The 21,989-nt window shown below is 42.6% G+C and overlaps 9 protein-coding genes and 1 non-coding gene across 10 annotated transcripts; 5 read left to right on the top strand and 5 right to left on the bottom strand.

The window, feature by feature from the left end:
* Nucleotides 1-82: 82 nt before the first annotated feature.
* FOA43_001628 (uncharacterized protein) lies at nt 83-1,411 on the top strand (the record flags this gene model as incomplete). Its single annotated transcript, XM_038921939.1, has 1 exon — nt 83-1,411. One exon carries the CDS (start codon nt 83-85, stop codon nt 1,409-1,411), a length of 1,329 nt encoding a protein of 442 aa, XP_038777867.1.
* Nucleotides 1,412-1,591: 180 nt separating this feature from the next.
* FOA43_001627 (uncharacterized protein) lies at nt 1,592-3,799 on the top strand (the record flags this gene model as incomplete). Its single annotated transcript, XM_038921938.1, has 1 exon — nt 1,592-3,799. One exon carries the CDS (start codon nt 1,592-1,594, stop codon nt 3,797-3,799), a length of 2,208 nt encoding a protein of 735 aa, XP_038777866.1.
* A 2,329-nt stretch (nt 3,800-6,128) lies between these two features.
* Nucleotides 6,129-7,565, bottom strand: FOA43_001626 (uncharacterized protein; the record flags this gene model as incomplete). Its single annotated transcript, XM_038921937.1, has 1 exon — nt 6,129-7,565. The coding sequence occupies one exon, from the start codon at nt 7,563-7,565 to the stop codon at nt 6,129-6,131; it is 1,437 nt and encodes a 478-aa protein (XP_038777865.1).
* Nucleotides 7,566-7,830: 265 nt separating this feature from the next.
* FOA43_001625 (uncharacterized protein) lies at nt 7,831-8,298 on the bottom strand (the record flags this gene model as incomplete). Its single annotated transcript, XM_038921936.1, has 1 exon — nt 7,831-8,298. The coding sequence occupies one exon, from the start codon at nt 8,296-8,298 to the stop codon at nt 7,831-7,833; it is 468 nt and encodes a 155-aa protein (XP_038777864.1).
* Nucleotides 8,299-8,417: 119 nt separating this feature from the next.
* On the bottom strand, nt 8,418-9,785 carry FOA43_001624 (uncharacterized protein; the record flags this gene model as incomplete). The annotated part of the gene is made up of 1 exon (XM_038921935.1): nt 8,418-9,785. One exon carries the CDS (start codon nt 9,783-9,785, stop codon nt 8,418-8,420), a length of 1,368 nt encoding a protein of 455 aa, XP_038777863.1.
* A 188-nt stretch (nt 9,786-9,973) lies between these two features.
* FOA43_001623 (uncharacterized protein) lies at nt 9,974-12,577 on the bottom strand (the record flags this gene model as incomplete). Its single annotated transcript, XM_038921934.1, has 2 exons — nt 9,974-10,002; nt 10,282-12,577. 2 exons carry the CDS (start codon nt 12,575-12,577, stop codon nt 9,974-9,976), a joined length of 2,325 nt encoding a protein of 774 aa, XP_038777862.1.
* A 1,836-nt stretch (nt 12,578-14,413) lies between these two features.
* FOA43_001622 (uncharacterized protein) lies at nt 14,414-17,083 on the top strand (the record flags this gene model as incomplete). Its single annotated transcript, XM_038921933.1, has 2 exons — nt 14,414-14,458; nt 14,543-17,083. The coding sequence occupies 2 exons, from the start codon at nt 14,414-14,416 to the stop codon at nt 17,081-17,083; spliced, it is 2,586 nt and encodes an 861-aa protein (XP_038777861.1).
* A 646-nt stretch (nt 17,084-17,729) lies between these two features.
* Nucleotides 17,730-19,115, top strand: FOA43_001621 (uncharacterized protein; the record flags this gene model as incomplete). Its single annotated transcript, XM_038921932.1, has 1 exon — nt 17,730-19,115. The coding sequence occupies one exon, from the start codon at nt 17,730-17,732 to the stop codon at nt 19,113-19,115; it is 1,386 nt and encodes a 461-aa protein (XP_038777860.1).
* Nucleotides 19,116-19,718: 603 nt separating this feature from the next.
* MKK1 (Protein kinase C signaling pathway involved MAPKK protein) lies at nt 19,719-21,014 on the top strand (the record flags this gene model as incomplete). The annotated part of the gene is made up of 1 exon (XM_038921931.1): nt 19,719-21,014. The coding sequence occupies one exon, from the start codon at nt 19,719-19,721 to the stop codon at nt 21,012-21,014; it is 1,296 nt and encodes a 431-aa protein (XP_038777859.1).
* Nucleotides 21,015-21,112: 98 nt separating this feature from the next.
* FOA43_001619 lies at nt 21,113-21,184 on the bottom strand. Its single transcript has one exon. It is a non-coding gene; the product is annotated as a tRNA-Pro (tRNA).
* Nucleotides 21,185-21,989: the final 805 nt, after the last annotated feature.

The raw sequence follows: 21,989 nt of genomic DNA, 5'->3' as shown, positions 1-21,989 counted from the left end.
GCTATAAAATTTTCCTCTTCTTAATTTAGATCATTTCATTATCTTTGCCACCGCTACAACATTCTTTTTCAAGATACACATAATGTCAGAACCCATCAAACGCGGCCAGATCGATCAGGCACCAACTCCTCAGAATACCCCTGCATCAGTTTCGGGCTCCTATCTTACTAAGACACAAGCCCCTGCTATTCCTTCCACTATTATGGAGGATGAGGAACTACGCCAGAAGCTATTGACAAATCCACTTTTACTTTCTGCTATTGAAGGTAAGTTGAACACATTGATTGGACAGGACAGTGGATATGTTGAGAAACTTCCAAAGAATGTGAAGAACAGAGTGTATGGATTGAAGAGTCTACAGAAGGAGCAATTTAAGTTGGAGGCAGAGTTCCAGCAGGAATTGTTGGAGTTGGAGCGTAAATTTCATGGCAAATTTGCCCCATTGTATGTCAAAAGGGGAGAGATCGTTGTGGGCAAACACGAGCCTGATGAAGAGCAAATTGAGGAGGGTAAAAAGCTAATGGAACTGGAGAAGGGAGAGGAAGATGAAGGGGAAGAGGAAGAAGAGGAGGACGACGATAAAGAAACTCCGGAAGAAGAAGCAGCCGAAGCAGAGGGTACCACTAAAGGAATTCCAGGTTTTTGGCTTACTGCATTTGAGAACTTAGGACCGGTTTCGGATCTCATTACAGACCGTGATGCAGATGTGTTGACTTCTTTAAAGGATATCAGGATGAGTTATCTTGATATTCCAGGTTTCAAGTTAACGTTTGAGTTTGAGGACAATGCATATTTCACTGATAAGACTCTTACAAAAATGTACTATTACCAAAAGGAGTTGGGTTATACGGGAGATTTTATCTATGATCATGCGCAAGGATGTACGATCAATTGGAAGGATACTGAACACAACGTGACAATCTCCGTGGAGAAGAGAAAGCAAAGAAACAAGCACACGAAGCAGGTGAGGACTATCGAGAAGCTCACACCAGTTGCATCACTGTTTAACTTTTTTGATCCACCAGTGCCTCCAAAGCCAGAGGATATTGAGAAGAAAGAGAATGAAGACGAAGATGAGGATGACGAGGAAGATGAGGAGAAGAAAGAAGAACAAGGTAAAGGAACGGAGGAAGAAGGAGAATTGGAGCAGAGACTTCAAATGGATTACGAGATAGGCGAATTGATCAAAGACAAATTGATTCCAAGAGCTGTGGACTGGTTTACTGGTGATGCCTTGCAGTATGAATTTGATGCTGGAGAAGATTTTGACGAGGATGGAGAAGAAGACGAGGAGATAAAGGATGAAGATGAAGAAGAAGAAGGGGAGAACGATGATGATGATGATGATGATGATGACGAAGGTAATCAAAATGTCTCGAAAGCGCAGCCCGCTGATTGCAATCAGCAATAGGCAGGAAAGAAACTACTGTGCAGTGTATTGTGTATTGATATTTGAATAAAGATAGTAGCGTGGTAATGTGTCGTAAAGTACCTGAGGCCGTACAATGAGAGTCTTCAAATTAATTGTATATTATTTTTCTCCAGCATCTGTCTACCTTTCCTTCATTCTCAAGCAATCTACCTATTTATAATGCTAAAAGAAGCACTTCCGAGACAGCTCGGTGCACCAAATCCTGTTTCCCTACTATGCATTGCTTTGACTACGCTACTTCCTTGCCTAACATCTGCATTTCCTATGGGCTTAAGATTGGCTGCCTCTGCCGATGATAAGTTCTCTATTACCCACCACAGTCCTCTCACTGAGACTCAATACTGGACCTATATGATCACTTCCTTTGCCCTTGTTCTCATGGGTGGTGTATTCTCAGGTCTTACCCTAGGTCTTATGGGTCAGGATGAGGTCCATTTGAAAGTCATTTCCCAATCCGGTAGCCTTAAAGAGAGGCAGTACGCCGACACTGTACTAAATTTACTTGCTAAGGGAAAACACTGGCTATTGGTTACTTTATTGTTGGCCAATGTTCTCACCAATGAGACTCTCCCTGTTATTTTGGACAGATTCCTAGGAGGAGGATTTGCCGCTGTGTTCGGTTCTACCGTATTGATAGTCGTCTTCGGTGAGATTATTCCACAATCCATCTGTGTTCGGTATGGTCTTCAAATCGGTGCCTTTTTCTCTCCGTTTGTCGAGATCCTTATGTATATCATGTATCCTGTTGCTTTTCCTATTGCCAAGCTATTGGATTATAGTTTGGGTCAGGACCACGGAATTCTTTATGGTAAGAGTGGCCTAAAGACCCTTGTCAATTTACACCATACGATGGGGGTGGAAAGATTGAGTCAGGACGAGGTTACCATCATCAATGCCGTTCTTGACTTGAAAGACAAGGCCGTTGGCGAAGTTATGACACCTATCGAAAAGGTGTTTACTTTGCCCTCGGATACCATCTTGGATGAATCTATCGTGGAAGAGATTTTCAATGCCGGCTTTTCTCGTATTCCCATACACTTGCCTGGCGAACCTACAAATTTCGTTGGTATGCTTCTTGTACGTATTTTGATCAGTTACGACCCAGATGATGGATTGCCCGTCTCTTCGTTTCCCCTAGCTACTCTTCCCGAGACGGGCTACTACACTTCCTGCTTGAACATTTTAAACTATTTCCAGGAGGGTAAATCGCATATGGTGGTTGTTAGTGAAAGTCCTGGAATGGATACCGGTGCCAAAGGTGTCGTGACACTAGAAGATGTCATCGAGGAATTGATTGGTGAAGAGATTGTGGATGAAAGTGATGTTTACGTTGATGTCGATCGTAATATTAAGCGTTCTATACCTGGGCCACTAGCCAAGCGTAACATCGTTCACTATCTTCATAACTTATACAACTCAGGACACGAGCATTCACATGAAGAACCCTCAGATGTTTTCACCTCTCCTCTATCTCCAATTGAGGGAAGGGACTCTCAAACTTCAAGTTCCTACATATTAAAGAAAGATTTCGAAGAAGAAGTTGCCACGAAAAAGGCTCAGAGTGTCGCCGAGGAAATGGCTCCTCTTCTGGGATTGCACGATACCCATGGTATAGCAAACGTTACTCAGAAATTGGTCGAAGGTCCACAGAACTCTGCTGAGTCCAAGGTTGCGTCTCCAGATCTTTCAAGAGCTCCGTTATTACTTCCGTTGAGTCGAGTGGAACCTATCACCATTACAAAGGGTATCAAGCCTTCAAATTTGGCTGCCAATCCACTTCATACCAACAACGAACACATTACCATCAAAAAGCAGCCGAAACTTGTTCCTCCAGTGACTGGTGTGTTCCAAGAAGTGTCATCATCTCAGGATGGATACATACCAACCGCGAAGAACAAGTATGCTTTGAAGGCAGATGCAAGGGCTAGACTCGCTTCAGAGAATAGATTCAACTACGGTAGTGCTGGGACAAGTCCGGCCGGATCACCGTTGTCTAGGCCAGTTACACCACCAGGAGTCTACGATACTGAGGTGTCTGCATTTGTCAAGGGCGTGTCGGACAATGTGCTGAGACGCAAGGCCAGACCGATGAAGGATGGACGTACAGGTACAGGTACGGATACAAGTCCAGGTGCGAGGAATAAATCAGCTGCAGCTATAGAGCTGGCTCGATCTAACGAGAGTATGAGAAGTCCGGGCAGTTTTGCGTCGAACGACTCGAATAGTTCTGCAGGTATCGTGGAAAGTAGCATGGTTACAGATAGTGGATTTAGGAAGACGGTCATCGAGGAAAGTGCGGGAGACGATGAGGCATTGAATACAGGGGAACCGCGAGATGTTAGAAGCGAACGCAGTATCGAAAATTAGGATAACCTGAAGTTAACGGTTATAGGGTGTTGCATCATCGTCTTATGTATTTATTTATCTTGTATTTTTGATTTTCTCCAATAGCATTGATTACATAATGATTCAAAAAGTTGTTTTGACAAGGTAGAAGATGGGCTTGAAAAAACGACAGCCCACAAGGCAGCCAGAAGACCGCGAGGAGATAGATCTGCATTCTCGGGCATAAACTCTTAACCCCCGCCAATAGCGAGCTATTTAGTGGGGTCCTTTCTTTCTTCATTTCTTCCTTTCACTATTTGTTCTTCATTATTTTCATTTATCTCTGCATGCTACACTAACAAGTGTTGTCAGTCGTCATAATGGGCAATCAATCCAACATCTTATCCAAACTATTTAAGAAGAATCAATCTGATTCGAGCAGCTCAGTGAACTCTAGTTCCAGCTCTAAGAGGTCGCATCGTTCGCATCGTTCGCACCACTCTAGCTCTTCTATTCCTTCTTTGGAGATACATGATGATTCTACTAAGGAATCTTTGAATAGAGATACGCAGAATAAACCCAAGAATGCTGAAGCCAGCGAAGTCAGCGGGACTAACGGGACTAACGGAGTTAAGAAATCCAATGAGGCCCTCCAGATTCCACGCTCACAGAATATGAATGTTAGCAACAGTACAAAGTCTAAAGGAGGTTTTTCTAATGCCATGGAAGCTGTTGTTGGCTCAATGGTGAGTTCTTTGTCGACGGTTTCACTCTCTTCTACGAACAGCTCGTATCATAGTGTGACAGATGAGACGACAGTACAGTCAGCGGATTCTGGGTCCACCTCAAGCTCCGGAAGAAGCGGACTTAAGTTGAGACGATTTTTGGGAGGACGTGCCAGAAGAAGAAAGGAGCTTATCAAGGAGAAGATGAAGGAGCTGAGTCAGAAGGTAGAGCAACACCGTACTGAGATGGAGGTCAATCGTCAAGAGAGAAGAGATAAGCTCAAGAGTAGGTTTGGCGGAAAGCATCAACATGAAGGCTCTTTTCATCACGAGAGTAGCCCTGCTACAATAACCGAAACTCCTCCGGAGGATGATTCCAAAGAGACTGCCAATCTCGTGGCCAAGTATGGGGAGATTTGCTATAAGGGTGAAGATTCTGATGAAGAGTTTGTGTTGGGTCAAGGAGCTGGAGGTGCTGTTTTATTGGTGAAACGGCCTACAGATGGCTATCTGTTTGCCGTGAAAAAGTTCAAACGTCAGAACTTTAGAGAATCTCTATACGATTACCGAAAGAGGCTCGAAGATGAGTACAGAATTGCCTCTGTTGTGCTGCACCCTAACCTTATTAGGACGTACGAGATGTTGAGGACCCCTGACGAGAAATTGTTTGTCATAGTTATGGACTACTGTAAGTACGACTTCTTCTCAATAGTTATGGCGGGTTTACCATCGCGTAAGGAGATCTGCTGTTACTTTAAGCAGATCATCAAAGGTGTTCAGTACATGCACCATAACGGTTTTGCTCATCGTGATTTAAAATTGGACAACTGTGTGGTCGACGTGAACGGTATATTAAAGTTGGTTGACTTTGGTTCCGTGGCTATTTTTGATCCTTTGGCCGTTACGCGTTTAGAGAAACATACAAAGAGATTATTGGAAGATAGAAATGATATCAGCGTTTCAGAAAGGTCTGAACCCCAGGACTTGTCGCCATCTCCTCCCATCGCTGATCCGCCTTATTCCATAATCAAGGCTACTGGTGTTGCCGGTTCCGATCCTTATCTTGCCCCTGAATGTACTGAAATGGGGGCTTATGACCCCCGTGCTGCCGATGTTTGGTCTGTGGCCATCATCTACTGCTGTATTATTCTTTGTAGATTTCCTTGGAAGATTCCTAAGGTTTCTGACGGTGCTTACAAGGCATTCATTGCTGAGCCTTCTGAGACTGTCGATGCCCAAGGAAAAAGACGGATTTATGGCCCTGACAGATTGTTCAGAGCCCTTCCTTCTAAATCAAGGCGTGTCATCAGTGGAATGATGAACTTGAGACCGGAAGCAAGGCTTACCATTGATCAGGTTGCGAGTGATCCCTTCGTCCGACAAATCAACGAATGTTCGGAAGAATGGGATGATGAACAGCACAAATATGTTCCCATTAAGGCAGAGGATCATGTTCACCATTTAATGACTCAAGATGAAATCTCTGAGAAGGAAAAACAAAAGGAGAACTTGGAGAAATCGTTAAAATGAGTTTAACTGTTTCTTCTGCATTCCCTATATATATACATTATACCCTTGCAATAATATAGTGGTGCACCAAACTTTTAGTTGTTACGGTAATCCAATAGAAATTTTCATTAAGTTTATTACCATCCTTGATCGTAGATCAAAGAGACAGATTCACCATTGTTAATTCTTCTGATGGCTTCAGCAAATATCCGTGACACGTCCAACACTTCCAAAGGCTCATTATTTACTTTACCGTACTCCTCAACATGGGCAGTTTGATCGACAGTATTTGACGTAATCACCTGGTCAATGGATGAAGAACGTTTCAGCTTCTTCAATGCTTCTCCACTAAATATGCCGTGGGTTATCACAGCGTACACATACACACAGCCCTGCTCTTTCAATAAACGAGCAGCACGTAGGACAGTAGTTCCCGTATCCACCAAATCATCAACGATGACACAAACTCTACCTTGAACGTCACCGACTAGCATCGTAGTGGCAACGACCTTCTCGGCAGAGTTATTAGAATTTCCATTGCTGTCGCTGTTATTGCTTGTGCTAGAATTTTGGGCTGGAGAATGCACTATAAGGTTGTCACTGGATGAAATAGGTGCCAGAGCATATGGACCAAGACTGACGGCTGTAATGGGATGCTCAACAACACGTTGACGTCTCTCCTTGTGAATGAGAGCAAATTGCAAGCCCAAGGAATCGGCTATAGCAGTAGCACGCTTTGCACCACCAGCATCTGGAGATACAATGACACAATCCTTATAATTAGAAACATAATTGACAATATAGTGCTGAACCAAAGGCTTGGAGTACAAATTATCGACAGGGATATCAAAGAATCCTTGGAATTGAGGATCATGTAAATCCATGGTGACTATATGGTCAGCACCCGCGGAAGTGAGTGAGTTGGCAATCAACGTACCTGACTGGGAGATCCAAGATCTGTAAGGGTGCTTACGGGGATGTTCGCTATCCTTTTCGTTGCAGCTAGAAGATATGGAAACATTCTGCTGCTTCATTGATTTAGATGAAACAGCAGGATTAAGAGGCGATGGGCTGATCACATTGGTATCAGAAGCAGTCGTTTTGGCTGTTTTGTGAGGCGAGGTGGCAGCAGATTCATTTAGACTACTCAAAGAGGGAGCAGGAATTTGGTCAGAGGTCCGGTGCGAAAAAGAGCACGGAGAAGAAGGTACAGAGTCCAACAGAGTATGCTTTGTAGAACCAGACAGGAACGGAACACCCTTCTTGCTTGAAGGAGATTCGGCTTGACGTGAATAGAAAAATAACGGACACACGACGGTGATTCTCTTAGCCGAAGCCATTTTACAGGCAGATATGGTGAGAAGTAACTCCATGAAGTTATCATTAACCTTACCAGAACCCGATTGAACAATGAATATGTCTTTCTCTCGCACAGAGTCACAGAGACGTACAGATGTTTCACCATTGGCAAACTTTTTCAATTCCACCTCTCCCGGTACAAGGCCCAGGTTAACACATATTCTTTCCGTTAGTGCTCTGTTTGAAGAGCCAGAAAACACGACGATATCTCTCATTATTGTGCAATGTAGGTAGATCGATTGAAGATAAAGTACGCTTAGGAGAAGATGAATAAAAATTTTCCCCTCACTTTTTCCAAGAGAGTTTTGCGACGCGACCGACGGCCCAAGGATGATCGGACAGGACCTACTTCAAACCAGAAGGGGCCTGTGGGCCTGCCTTACAGCGACTGCAAGCCCAAAGATATTCACAAGGACTGCACGGACAACAGAAACTACAGAGATCGCGAGATGTAGTTTATACATGATTAAATTCCGGTAGTCAAACATTATAACTGGTCACCACTGACAATACTTTGTCATCAAATGATTTCATCCTAATAGGCATCTCTAATCTATAAAACGGACTTTTCAACACGTAATCGGTGTAATATTCATATAGCTTATCCTGTAGTTGAAGTAGCTTCGATTCTGACAAATCTTTTGACGTCATTAAGATGATCTTCAATCCCGTGGCACTCTGAAACACGCATACATTAAACAACTCTGTAGTGATGCAATGTAATCCGTATTTATTTGAGTTCGTCGGTAGCCGAGACTTTTCGTAGTTATTCATGGCCTCCTTTGGTGTCAATTTAGAGGCAATGGCATGGACTCCGTGTAGAGTGCTGGCTATCACAAGATAATCATTGGAATTCTGCTTAGCAACAGGTGAATTGGGCACTCGAAAATCCTTCTGATATAGTAAAGAGCCAGATTTCGATATGACATAGAGAGAATACACTGACATTGCTGTAATATTCAAACGATTAGAGAGAAAGATAAAGTACAATATAATTTAAAGATTCGTTTAACTCCTCTGCCTACTCGCGATTCATTTGAGACTTTTGGAGCCTTTCTCATTTATACTTATAATAATCCTTGAGGCTGCTTACTTCTGCGCTTGTCTCTATAAATACGGTATGCTATCAAGCAGAAGTAGGCAAGAATTATTGCCAAAATTGTGTAGAGAATTGTCCTAGTAATTTTCCACACCAATTTACCGAACCAGCCGATGAATCCCCTTGGATCTCCATATTTTTCAGCATCTTTCCGTTTCAACTCCCGTTCCTGCCTTTGCAACCTTTTCAATGTTCTTCTTTGTCTGTGTCTGATGCCTCCTCCTCCACCTCCTAACGATCTTTTTCCACTGCTGTCTCCAGATGATTCTGGCTTCTCAATGCTTTGCTCAGGAAGTCCGATTTCCAAACCTTCCAGTAGGTCACTAACGGATTTCACCAAATCTCCATTGGCCATTCTAAAAGTCTGAACTTTCATGCTGTAGATGTCAACAGCTTGAAAAAGCTCCCCAGTTTCTGCACTGATTGCCAAGTACGGATTCTTAGGAATTAGAATTCGTGGAATATCCCGTCTCTGAACGCACGTTTTCCAGTCACCCGCACCTTGAGCATCCACGTCGATCTGCAGGTACTGACTGTCTCTCAAGTAAATGATTCTCATCTTAGAAACAGTATTCTCTTCTCCTGGATTATAGATATCGTGTAATGAGCAGCCGTCAAGTTCGGTCTGAAAACCGTCGTTCGATTTGATATACCGACCAACGTCTCCAAAGTTGGGCTGAAGAGAAAGGTATGGGAACCTACGCTTGTTTGTGGTCTTGTACTCCTGTCTGTCGGCATTTCGATAGGTATCAATAAAGATGCCTAGGCCTTTATAGTCGCTTTGCATACCAAATACATCTCCCCTATTCAACGGAGACTCAGTAATCCACAATGCCATGCCATCACCAATCAGGTCAGGCTTATTCTGACTTCCATGCAGTCTGAAATCCAGCTCAATCTGCAACGCTGATGAATCCTCCTCCGAAATGGAATTTCGGGAAACAACATATCCAACGGCCGAAGGCCTGTCCGCCACCAATCGAATATAATCGGCGTTTCTCTCCAATTGCATGTTACCACCGTTGATATAGTTATAAAACTGTAAAGTGCTAGGATTCATAAATGGGTCTTCAAGGTTCATATAGGTCAAGGAGATCATACTGATCTTCTGATCCTTCGTTGAATCATCAAGAGAGATCGATGAAATATGCTCAGATTCTGAAATTTTGTCGTTCAACCCTTGGTCAGAAGTTGAAAATGATCTCAAAAACTGCCTGTAGAAGACAAACAAGAAAAGGCAACCGAGAAGCACTTTCGCCCGGATCGTTAATCTGGCATAAAAATGCTTCACCTTGCCAAGTGGCGAGTTCCTGCTGCGCGAATAGTTAAGATCCATAAGTCAATTGGCAGGTGGGATGATAACAAAGGCTGATTCCACAGCATTCAAATTTAGATGAAAACACCCTCTCGAGAAAAAATTTTACTTCGCTGTCGCGAAACACTAAACGAAGCTGTCAATCAATCTGAGGTTAGTTTCAGAAACTTGTAATTTACAAAAAACCATATATACATGTAGTTAGCTCGCTACTCACTGTCTAGTAGTTTGTAGTTCACTATTCATCATTAAATCGTAGTAATATACCGGGTAAATAAATAAATCAGGACACCAAATTCCCGCCAACAGTAAAATATACATATCAGGATTAGACTAGGGGGATTGATAGCCATGAAGATAATACCATATAATGCAAAAAAAGGTAAGGTAATAAAAGGAAAGGCAAAGATAAATGATGAAACCAAGCAGTAGTAATTGTAATAATCAGTAAATTGATAATAATAAGCTGAATTCTATCAGAAGTCTAAACTCATGCAGGTGGAGCTATTTTTTACACTCATCACGCTGACCATACTTAGATCTTCGGTAAGATTGTTCATTTTGGGGCTGTTGTTCTCTTCGGGCTTGTGAATAATCACTTCCATTTTTTCACAGGGTTCTGCTCCATCTATAGAAGACACAGACGATGTCTGTGCACTGGCATTACCCGTAGTTGTATCTGTGGTTGATCCTTCACCCGAAGTGTGGTTATTGGCTCCACTGTCAATAATAAAGTTGTTTGCAGTTGGGAGATTCACATTGCCGCTGACGTCAGACGAAGGAAAAATCGACTTATAATCCGAAAGAAGCGAATCTACCCTTATTTTGGAATACTTGTTATTAGTTGTTCCGCTAGGATAGAACGTTCTGTTATGGTTGCGAAGATTTTCTTCTGTTATACGTCTCCCTTGAACGCCAGCCCCTGAAAAGGGACCTTGACCTTGACCTTGACCTTGAATTTGTGTCTGCATCAGGCCCGCCTGCTGTCGGAGTCTCTGCTGTTGTAACTGTTGTTGTAATTGATATTGTTGCAACTGTTGGGGAGACAGCTGATATTGAGGTTGCTGTTGATGATACCGTGACGAATGTTGACTTTGATGGTGGCGATTATGAGTCTGCTGAGACTGCTGAGGCTGTCGCTGTTGAGTTTGAGTCTGCTGAGGTTGTTGTTGTTGTTGTTGAATTTGAGTCTGCTGAGGTTGTTGTTGTTGAATCTGAGTCTGCTGTGGCTGCTGATTCTGCTGAGTATCCGATTCCACATCACCGGACGACTGATGAGTATGCCTACGTCCAAAAATCTTACGAAGAACACCTGGGCTCTTCTTAGAATGATGCATAGCCAAGGCACGCTGCTCGTGCTCTTGGTGTTCATTATTAAGTTCCTGCTCAATGGCAGCTTGCTTATTAATGGACTCTATACTTTCATACGGCTCTGAACCAGGAACACCATAACCACACGCAACGCAGGAACCGCATTCCTTGCCGTTACCTGGATTATCAGGTCCATAAATTCCTTGAGCAGTAGCAGCAGTAGCAACGTTATTGGAATCTGGCTCGTCGGCAATAGGCAATCCAATGATATACTCCTTCTCCTGTTCGATATTCTCAATACCAGAGTTCTCCTTGGAGCGCATTCTGTTCATAGAAACATGATCCACAGGAACCATGCAAACGTCGAATTTGTTGACATTGAACTGTTGAGATTCAGTAGTAATAATATCCATAGAATCAATTCTCGAATCAATAGACAATGGGCCAGCCTCTGACAGCTTCTGACAGGCAAGAACATCGTTTCTAAACTCAAATAAGTTACCTCTCTCCCAAGGATTCAACTTAAGATAGCGACATAACACGTGAAATATCTCCTTGCTGATGGGGAGGATCTTAAGTAAAACTGATGGATCTTTCACGAAAGCACGGAAAGTAGTATCGTTGAGACTTGCTTTAAGCCAAGGATTTCTAATGGAGATCAGGTTGATAAGGATGATGGCTAATGACCAGACATCCCCGGCAGATGTCGGGAAGCGAACATTTTGTCTCATGCCTTCGCTGTTGGGCCTAAGCAACCTATCGATATGAATGACTTTCGAATCCTTAGAGTCAAACCCTTGGCAGAAATTTTGAATTCTCTCTGGCGACATGTAATAGCTGGAGCCACAACAAACGTTAGATTCAGTGTAAGGCTCACGGAGTGCAAGACCAAAGTCAGCTAATATAAGTTTTGTTCCATTTTCAGCAACTAAAATATTCTCCGGTTTCAAATCACAGTGATAAACACCCTTGCTGTGGCAATAAGTGATAGCATCGACAAGCTGAATAAAGACAGACTTTATCAGGAAAGGATCCGAGCTATACCTCTGCTTATCAACTATGGTGCCGAATAAATCACCTTCAGGGTAGTAGTCCATGATGACAAAAAGAGCCTCTCGAACACCATAAACCTTGTAAATAGACAAGATATTCGGATGCTTATGAACTCTGAGCTGTAAACTCATCTCTCTCAAGATCTTACAGTTGTAGCCTTTTCGAATAATCATCTCCATTGAAAGCAGATTGGTCATAAGTGTTCCGTTATTCATAAGAGCCTGATAGAGTAAGGATCTTTCCAATTCCTGTAAAAGCTGCTTGTTGTTACGACCACCGTTACCATTCTCGGAGTTTTTGGGAGCCTGATGCTTCAAAATAATTTTGATCGCATAAGACTTCCCCGTATATAGATGGCGGGCAGAATAAACGATACCATACGAACCAGAGCCAATCTTCTTCTGGAACTGGTACTTGTTATTTAGGATGATATTGGTCAAATCTCTCATTGTACCGTAGCGATGTCCATTGGTTAATAAAAGAGTATGTGAGATAAATAGGCAGAAATAAGAAGAATGGTCAAAATTGAAGAACAATAAACTGGGGGTTGTGAACGGAGTTTGTTTAACGATGAGCGAAAATGGTGAAGAAATAAAAAAATATTTAAGAAAAATAAAACAGTTAGAACCAAAAGACCAAAAAGAAAATATTTTAAAATTGAAATAATCAAATAAAAAGAAAGAGAAAAAGAAACGAGGAAATTGGTAGGAGACGAAAAAGTTGAATCTTCAGTATGATTAGAGGGAAGTGAAGGAGAGGGCGGATTAAGAGGGCGGATTAAGAGGGCGGATTAGGGGGTCTGATTAGGAGATTAGGTTGGTATCTGTCTAGTCGATGAAATGAAATATAATCAGGGTTGGAACAGTGTAGATAAAATTGCCTTTTCATGGGACTTGAAACTATACGTCATGAATGGAGGACGGGGCCAGGCAGAGCCCAAGGAAGGTCGGAAGTGGAAGCTTTATCATTGAGCGCAGTGAAATGGCGCTGGGGAAAAAAGCCACGAATTTTCCAATAATAAATCAACCTCTCACTTGTTCCACCAATCGCAGGCCACATGCTGCGCATAATACTGACGCGGGCGTGTTCACGTAGAATTTACAGGGTCGATCACGAAGAGCCATAGAGCTTAGTAATCAACGCCCTGGGTCATCCAGTGCATCAACCAGTTGGGTTCTGTGCTGGGCAAATCAATATCTACTGGAGTCTATTGAGTGCTTCCTTCGATCATTTCATGGTGACTCTCATGCTGCATAATCGGGATATCATTGTACTCCTTCGAGTCATTACAGTGAGCGGTTTAATCGGGGCCAACAAAGTTTTTCGACACACAGGGCGTGGTCCCAGGATGAGATTTTTGTAGTGGCTGGATAATAGCCACCTATCTTGCCGGTATCCCCCTGTATCTCGCGGTGGCTTCCGGTGGCTCGCGGTGGCTCCTAGTGCCTTTTCGCGATTCTTTTCGCGATTCCGCCGTTGCAATCTTCCGCATTTTCCAACCGTCGGAAATTCACCATCCCATTATTGAGAAAAATCACCAGATTTTTATCCTACCGGCCTTTGGGGCAGAGGTCCATTTCCTAATTGGGTACAGCCGCCGTTTACAGTCATGCAAGGAAGCTTTAATTCACTAAAGTCCCATGCTATTTCTCGGGAAACAGCCCTATGTTTATCCGGTGGCTCGTATGAAGTTGCATGATACGTCGACACTCTTCGAGTATACGAGCACCTCAATATATCGACTCCGAGTTGAACTCTGTTGCTTGTTGGGGGCCTTCGACAAATCCTTGGCAAAAAGTCCTCTATTCTGAATCCATCCAAGCCGTTAAGTACTTTCCCTTTCAAATTTGAAAACGATTTGCTCCTACTTCTCGTCTCCCCCTTCTTATTTCCCCATTCATTCTTTGCGTATTTTTATTTTGAGGGGCAGTATGGTGATTGAATGTTTGCCTGGTATCTGTTAAACCATCGTTTCCTCTTTGGGGCTCGTGCAATCTCGCAAACCGTTGAATCTTTCAAAGCTGTTATATTCTCGCTAATGTTTGGCGCATTAGCCAGCATATGATATCATCTGTCAATCTGATGACTTCTTTCCATTGTGTAGATAGTAGTTGATAAAAGGTTAAAAGGACCATGACCTAGTTTTTACATCCTTACACCTAAATTACGCGAGAGGGCCTGAACTTCAAATTCTATGAGACGCGTAAAGAGTAGCAGGAAAGAATCTTCTGTCCTCTTATACAGTGTGAACCATTCCTTCAGCATTCATCAATTGCCTTATAGTTATGCCTAGATTGGACGCTTTTTTTGGTGCCAATGCTGTCCAAAGAGTAAGCTTTGCTCCAGATTTATTTTTTATTTTTGGGGGCTCTCCCTCCCCTGCATTTCTTTCTTACTAACAACAATTACTAAAGAATAAAATCAAAAGAAGTGCCGGGAGCTCGAAAGACCAAGGGTGTGTGAAGAGGCAGAAAAAGAACGTTAGTGATTCTACCAAGTCATCATATTTTGGGGCCAAATCCGGGAAAGCCGAGATTATTGATCTTGATTCTGGTGATGATGATGAAGATGAAATAGAGAAAGAGAAACCCATGGCGATAAAGAAGGCTATAGCGATTAGTCCTAAAAAGGGAAAAGCAAAAAAAATCATCAAAGCTGCCGCCAAGACTTCCAAGCCTTCCAAATCTCCGAAGTCCTCTTTGGCAGCAACTGGACTGAAAACCGCAGAAGATATCCTCAGTACGATTCCTGATGCTGATGAGAGCTACCTCAAAGTTGATCCGGAAGCCGCAAACATGAATTACTTCCAGTTAAAGGCCAGACAGAAGGATATCACTCCGGTGGAAGGAGAACACAAGGAGATTCCCAAGGCACGAAGTAACTGCTTGAATGGGTTAACTATAGTGTTTACAGGAGTATTACCATTTATAGGACGTGAAGAGTGTGAAAGATTGGCATCCCAATATGGTGCAAAGGTGACCAAGTCGATCAGTGGACGCACAGGTGTTGTGGTGATAGGAAGGGATGCTGGTCCCAAGAAGGTGACGCTGATAAAGCAGAAGCATATTAAATGCATTGATGAGGATGGATTTATCCAGCTGTTGGCGAAGATGCCTGAAAATGGTGGATCTGGAGAAGCTGCTCAGAAAGAACTGGCCAAGAAAGAACGTGAAATAAGCAAGGCGATTGAGGAGGCAGAACAGGAGGAAAAAGAGGAGAAGTCACACAGGAGAAGCCAAAAGAGTAATCAAGACAAAGTAACCAGGGGACCGGAGTCTCAGCTCTGGACCGTAAGATACGCACCAACGGATTTGAGACAGATCTGCGGTAATAAGGGTAACGTTGAGATGCTTTACAACTGGCTTGACCATTGGTTTGAAACTCAACATGAAGGCAAGTATTCTCGTGGTGCAGGAATCGATAACTATCGCTCTGTACTTATCAGTGGACCTCCAGGAACAGGTAAAACTACAGCAGCTAACTTGGTGGCCCATAAGGTTGGTTATGATATTATTGAAAAGAATGCTAGTGACTTTCGATCCAAAAAAATCCTCAACCAGGAGCTTAAGGTGTGCTTAGACAACACTTCTGTTGCGGGATTTTTCAAACAGAGTACCGAAAATGAGGCTAAAGTTAGACGATTTGTATTGGTTATGGATGAGGTTGATGGTATGTCGTCTGGTGATAATGGAGGTGTTGCGCAGCTTGCACAGTTCTGTCGAGTCACAAAAACTCCTCTGATCCTTATTTGTAACGATAAGTCGTTGCCTAAGATGCGGGCATTTGATCGTGTTTGCTATGATATGACATGGAGAAGGCCAACTGCTAGAGAGATGAGGTCCAGGCTTATGACAATAGCACACCGTGAAGGATTGAAATTGGATCCTAATGTGATAGACGAGCTAGTCTCCTCTACCCATAACGATATTCGTCAAATTATTAACGTCATGTCAACAGTGGCTCGTACTCAGAAGACGTTAAATTTCCAAGATGCCTCACAGATCGATAAATCGTGGAAAAAAGAAGTGGCATTGAAGCCGTTTGACGTTGTAGGAAGACTTTTGAGTTCTGGTTCCTACGGAGATCGTGCGATGTACAATATCAATGAAAAGATCAACTTGTATTTCAGCGATATGGATATGATTCCTCTCATGATGCATGAAAACTATCGATCCACACAGCCAGCTGAACTTTTCAATCATCCCCCTGGGAAGCAAAATTTGGTACATCTTAAGTTGCTTGCTGAGGCATCGAACTCGATCTCTGAGTCTGATCTCATCAACAAACTAATAAGAGGAGGCGATCAGCAGTGGTCTTTGCTTCCCTTCTATGGAGTGGCATCTACTATCATCCCTGGATCAAAGATCTGTGGTAGGGTGACCTCTAGAGTGATGTTTACCTCATGGTTGGGTCAGAATTCAAAGTCGATGAAATATAAACGTGTGGTTCAACAATTACAGTATCATTCATCCACTAAGACGCATACAAATAATCAGGAACTTCGGCTCTCGTATCTTCCCTACTTGAAAGAGATGTTGACGACACCTCTTATCGAGAAGGGTGCAGACGGAATCGGTGAGACTCTTCAATTGTTGGATCAGTATTACCTCACGAGGGAAGATTGGGACAGTATCATGGAGATGGGGGTGGGAAGACAGGGTAAAATGGATCAAAAATTGAAGAAAATCCCCTCCAGAGTCAAGACCCAATTTACCCGAAGGTACAATTCATATGTGCATCCTACGATTGTCTACAGAACAGGGCAGATTAAAGTCGGAAAGGTTCGAAAAATGAAGTATGACGATACTGGTGATGGTGGTGATGATGATGATGATGATGATGATGACAATGATGACGATGATAATGACGACACTGACAGTGATATGCAGGATATAAACAAGAACAGCCTGATTAAGGCGGTCAACAAGAAACCGAAAGCCAAGAGAACGAGGTAATTTGATAAGGACCCGATTCTGGAGATTCTAATTTACGCTATGTAGAAAGACTATTTACTATGAACATAATAGATAAAAAAAATGTATGGGATCTGTCCTCACTAGTAGTGATTTGTATGTATATGCCATTTCTCGGGTAATGATTTTGTTAAAGGATCGACGGTGAATTGAGGGCTTAGGTGCGTTGTGTGCTCAGCCTCGCCCGCGCCTTGAGTCCTCAGCCTCGCACTTTCTTCTCCGGCTTTACCGATCAAGTTTCTGAATCAGGAATGTCGCGGGAGCATCATAACCCCGCGGATCTCGCTCTGGAAAACTTCGGATAAGACGGATTTAAGCCAACATAAAGGATTTGACGATGGATCAATCAATTAATGAACTCTATTTAAACTATTTATGTTCTTCTGTGTAAAAAGCTATGCAATCTACCTTTTTTTACTAGTTTATTGGCTGCTTTTATGAATTATTTGGACGACTAGGAGATATTAATCCCCTTTTTTAGAAAACTTCTTTTTCTTCTATTTTTTATATATTTTTAGCCGGCCTGCATTTTCTTATATCTATTTAAACCCTGCATAGCCTTCCTGGGCGATCTACTACCAGTAGTCTCATTGCTCTTTTTGAGGTGTATTCATTGTATTGTACTATCATGCTTTCTGTATCACTCACTGTGCCAGTTTCGGTACAGTATACTGTTCCCTTCCCCTTGGCTACCATTACTTCCGTGTATGCCTCTGCTGCCAGTGACCTTGAGTCCATTGAACTAGCTATTCCTACCGTGACAAACGATAATGACTTCATACGGTTTTCTGCCAGTGCGGAGCTCTTAGAAGCTACCATGTCCTATTATTCGCTTTTGGCGGTCCAGGCTACAGCTACTCAGCCTGAAGTGATGAGCTCTGCTGCTGAACAAGCTGCTGAGGCCTCAGCTGTTACAAATCAGTTGGTGCGAAAAACCTCCTTCTACTCCGGAAACAGACCTTCCCTAGGAGGAAACTTGGCTCTTTTGATTGTGTTCTCTTTGTTTTTGATCCTTCAGATGGTTTTCGGTGTGGCATCTCATCAGTGGTGGTTTTTTGTGTGTTTCTCTACTGGCATATTCTTGGAAGTGTTGGGTTATACGGGTCGTATATGGTCACACTACGATCTTCGGAGCTTTAATGCGTATGTCATGCAGTTGGTTTGCATTACCTTGGCTCCCTGTTTCCTTATGGCTGGTATTTATTACAGTTTGGCTCAGTTGACCGTAATTATGGGACAGCATTTCAGTATATTAAAGCCTATGCAGTACTCTCTCTTTTTTATTATTTGCGATCTTATCGCCATTGTCTTGCAGGGTGCTGGTGGTGCCATTGCTTCCTCTGAATTAAGCAATCATCATTCTACGAGAGGTGGTTCCAACGTGATGGTGGTTGGATTGGCTTTCCAGGTTGCTTCAATGACTTTATACCAGGTCCTCTGGTTTATCTTCTGCTATAGATGTTTCAGAAGTAAAAGACGCTACGGTGATAGTATTTTCGCCGATAAATATGCAGATATCCGTCGAAGAAGGCTTTTTGTTGCATTCTTCTTTATCCTTACTTTGGCCGTGATTCTTATCTTTATCCGTTCCCTTTACCGTTTAACCGAGATGGTAGAAGGTTTTAGCGGGAAATTGGCGAACGACGAGTTGGATTTCATGGTTTTAGAAGCACTCATGGTCTCTCTTGCATCTTTTCTATTGACTGTGGTACACCCTGGTTTCGCTTATGGCTTTCACATTGCCATTGAGATCGAAAAGGGACTCAAATCTAGTTTTTCTTGGAAAAAAGAGCACTATAGGTACGTGAAGAGAGACAGAGATCTTGCTCAGGATACTGCCGGACAATCCACTGTTTCTGCAGAGGATAATTTAGGGGCTAATATCGATCTGAGCAGCAATGCAATTGATTCGGAAAAATACCCTCCGGATGAAGCTGGTAGCTCGAAATCAGCCTATGCGCTCAAGAAAGAACTCAGTCGTGAGCATACCAGAGAAGCGAGTGGTTCGCATTAAGTCTTTACAGATTCATCGGCATTGTGATGCCTTCCTTTTGGCACATTTTAGTCTTCAGATATACTAGTTAATCGAATATTCGTTGGACGAAATCCCCTAAATAGTAAATTAAAAGAATGATCAGTATATCTCACGTGATCTTAGAATGGGATCGCGTTCCCCCTATTTTTTTCGTACTCATTTTTCTAAGGGGAAGACAGAAAAGATGCCCCGATATCTTCACTTTATTCTATGGAGTATACAATACAGGTGTTTAAGAATTGCACAGTTTTCACGGAGAATTAACTTTTTATCGAGAACTTGTGCTTGTCTATGGTTTCTGTCGAATTGAAGACGTCTGGGCCTAATGTTATGGAGCCATCTTCATCCTCCATTCCATCCCCACCACCAATCAAATTGCACATTCCCCATCCCCATAAACTGAAGCAACCGCAACTACAAAGATCGCTGCGACTTCAAAACATTCGGATACCTCAGATAACTCTACAGCCTCCGGTGCCGTCCTCTGTCAAGGAGAATAGTAGTGAATCATCACCTTCGTCTGGCTCTCCTTCTTCGTCCTCGTCGTCCTCGTCGTCACCTAGTTTCTCTCGAAAGCATCCAATGGGGGTACCACTTTTGTCTGCCAATAGAATAAATCGCTCTGGTCATTCACGCGAGTCTTCAACGTCGCACAGTCCTTCTTCTCTCAAGCTTAATATCTTTGGTCCGGTAGATATTAATAAACCGGGGTCAAGTGGGTCATCTAGAAAGAGAGCCGATGAATTTGGAAAAACCGCTGGTGGCAGCTCTTCATCTTTGTCGACTTTAACGGCGCAAAGGACTGTCACCACAGATATTTCTGAAGCTGTAGTGGTGGATCTTGATATATCCAAATGCGATACGTCTCCCACTTTGATAGAGGACTTTCGTAAAGCTCTGAGAATATCGGAGCGGGAAAATCTAGGTGTGTTGCCGCCCATTGATAAGGATATAGAGCATTTAAGCGAAGTTGACTGGAAATTAATGTTTGAGACTAGTCGTATTCGTACTCTAGAGGTTTTGGGAGAAGGAAATGGAGGCTCGGTGAAAAAATGTCGCCTTGAAAACCGTAAGGGACAGATATTTGCTCTTAAAACTATAACAGCGGATCCATCGCCTGAATTCCGGAAGCAGATCGTTCGAGAGCTTAACTATAATAAGCGATTCATGAGCGATTACATAGTGAAGTACTATGGTACTTTTCTCAATGAATCGGACGCATCGATCTGCATCTGCATGGAATACATGGCAGGTCGATCCCTTGATGCAGTTTATAAAGTTTTCAAAGAAAGAGATGGTAGGATCGGTGAAAAGCCGTTAGGAAAAGTTGCTGAGGGTGTCTTGAAAGGCCTTTCATATTTAAACGAGCAGAAAATCATGCATAGAGACATCAAGCCTCAAAACATATTATTGGATGCCCACGGTGTTGTGAAACTGTGCGATTTTGGAGTTTCTGGTGAGGTTGTTAATTCCTTGGCAACTACTTTCACTGGTACTTCTTTCTACATGGCTCCAGAAAGGATTAGAAATGAACCCTACACGATTAGCTGTGACGTCTGGTCCTTAGGATTAACATTACTTGAAGGAGCCATGGGCAGTTTTCCGTTCACTGCTCAAAGTTCTAATTTGGAGATCTCCCCTATCGACTTGCTTCTTATTATTCTTGAGTTCAAGCCAAGCTTAGAGGATGAGCCTGAGGAAGATATCCATTGGTCGGCCAGCTTTAAAGATTTCATCAAAGTTTGTCTCACTAAGGAGAGTCGAAAGAGACCATCTCCAAGGCAGATGCTTGAGCATCCTTGGGTTAAGGGACAAATGCGTAAGAAGGTCAAAATGGAAAAGTTGGTTCAATACTGTCGGGAACTATCTCAGGTTTAGGTATTCGGATGGCCGAATTTATAATGAGCTAGCCCAATATAGTTATTACAGGTGTAGAGAGCACCTAATATAAGATGTTAAGCGAATAAAAAAATTAAGGGGCCAACTGGGAATTGAACCCAGGGCCTCCTGCTCCCAAAGCAGGAATCATACCACTAGACCATTGGCCCTTAAACAATATTTTATGGGGATCATTGGCCTTAGAATATAAAACTAAAACATTTGAAGAATTTGCTATTTGATATTCTATATTAATACTCGGGTTTTTTATTCTAAATAGATTCTAGCTTCCGATAGAATCGAATGGCAACAAGAATATTAGGAAATCATAGGCTGCAAGATTTGAAATGGATTTTTCCAAGAATGTATACCCTTCGGGCAGCTCCAGAGGTAAGAACAATCAAGTCTAGGAAATGAATATAACTTCCTTTTGATATATCTAAACTAATCATAACGTGCACGAGAAAACCAATCTTAATGCTTGACTTTATTTTGTCTCCCTGTACTATTGGAGCTCTTATAAAAACAGTAAGTGCGTATAAATTCATTCGATGTTTTCAGGAAAGGGATTTCTATGGACAACGTTGACTTGATGAACTTTTAGAAAACAGGTTCATTGAGCTTTTAACTCAAAACTGATCAACTTTATTGTATCGGTCCATGATGATCCAATCCTTATTATCTTAATTCCTTCTGCAAGCTTCAGATCTGTGTCAACGAACGTCTCTCTAGTCCCTCTTTTCTCTAGTCCCCGTCCCTTCTCTCTTCCTTCATCCCCAGAAGACCAGGCGATTGAACCCGTGAAAAATTTTTATGCTAAAAAAACTGGACTTTTCGCACCTCTAAATTTTTCTTCTGATTTTTCACTCAGACTTTAAATCATCTCGGCTCTTTAACAAGCAAATAGTTGCCTCTCTAAAAGTATCTTATCTTCTAATTAAGCAAAAGCAGAGTCAGGTTCCAACACCAAGCACT

Source organism: Brettanomyces nanus, chromosome 1 (assembly GCF_011074865.1).
Source record: "Brettanomyces nanus chromosome 1, complete sequence".
Taxonomy (NCBI): domain Eukaryota; kingdom Fungi; phylum Ascomycota; class Pichiomycetes; order Pichiales; family Pichiaceae; genus Brettanomyces; species Brettanomyces nanus.
The sequence above is the reverse complement of the archived record's forward strand: the minus strand, read 5'-3'. Positions and strand labels throughout refer to the sequence as shown.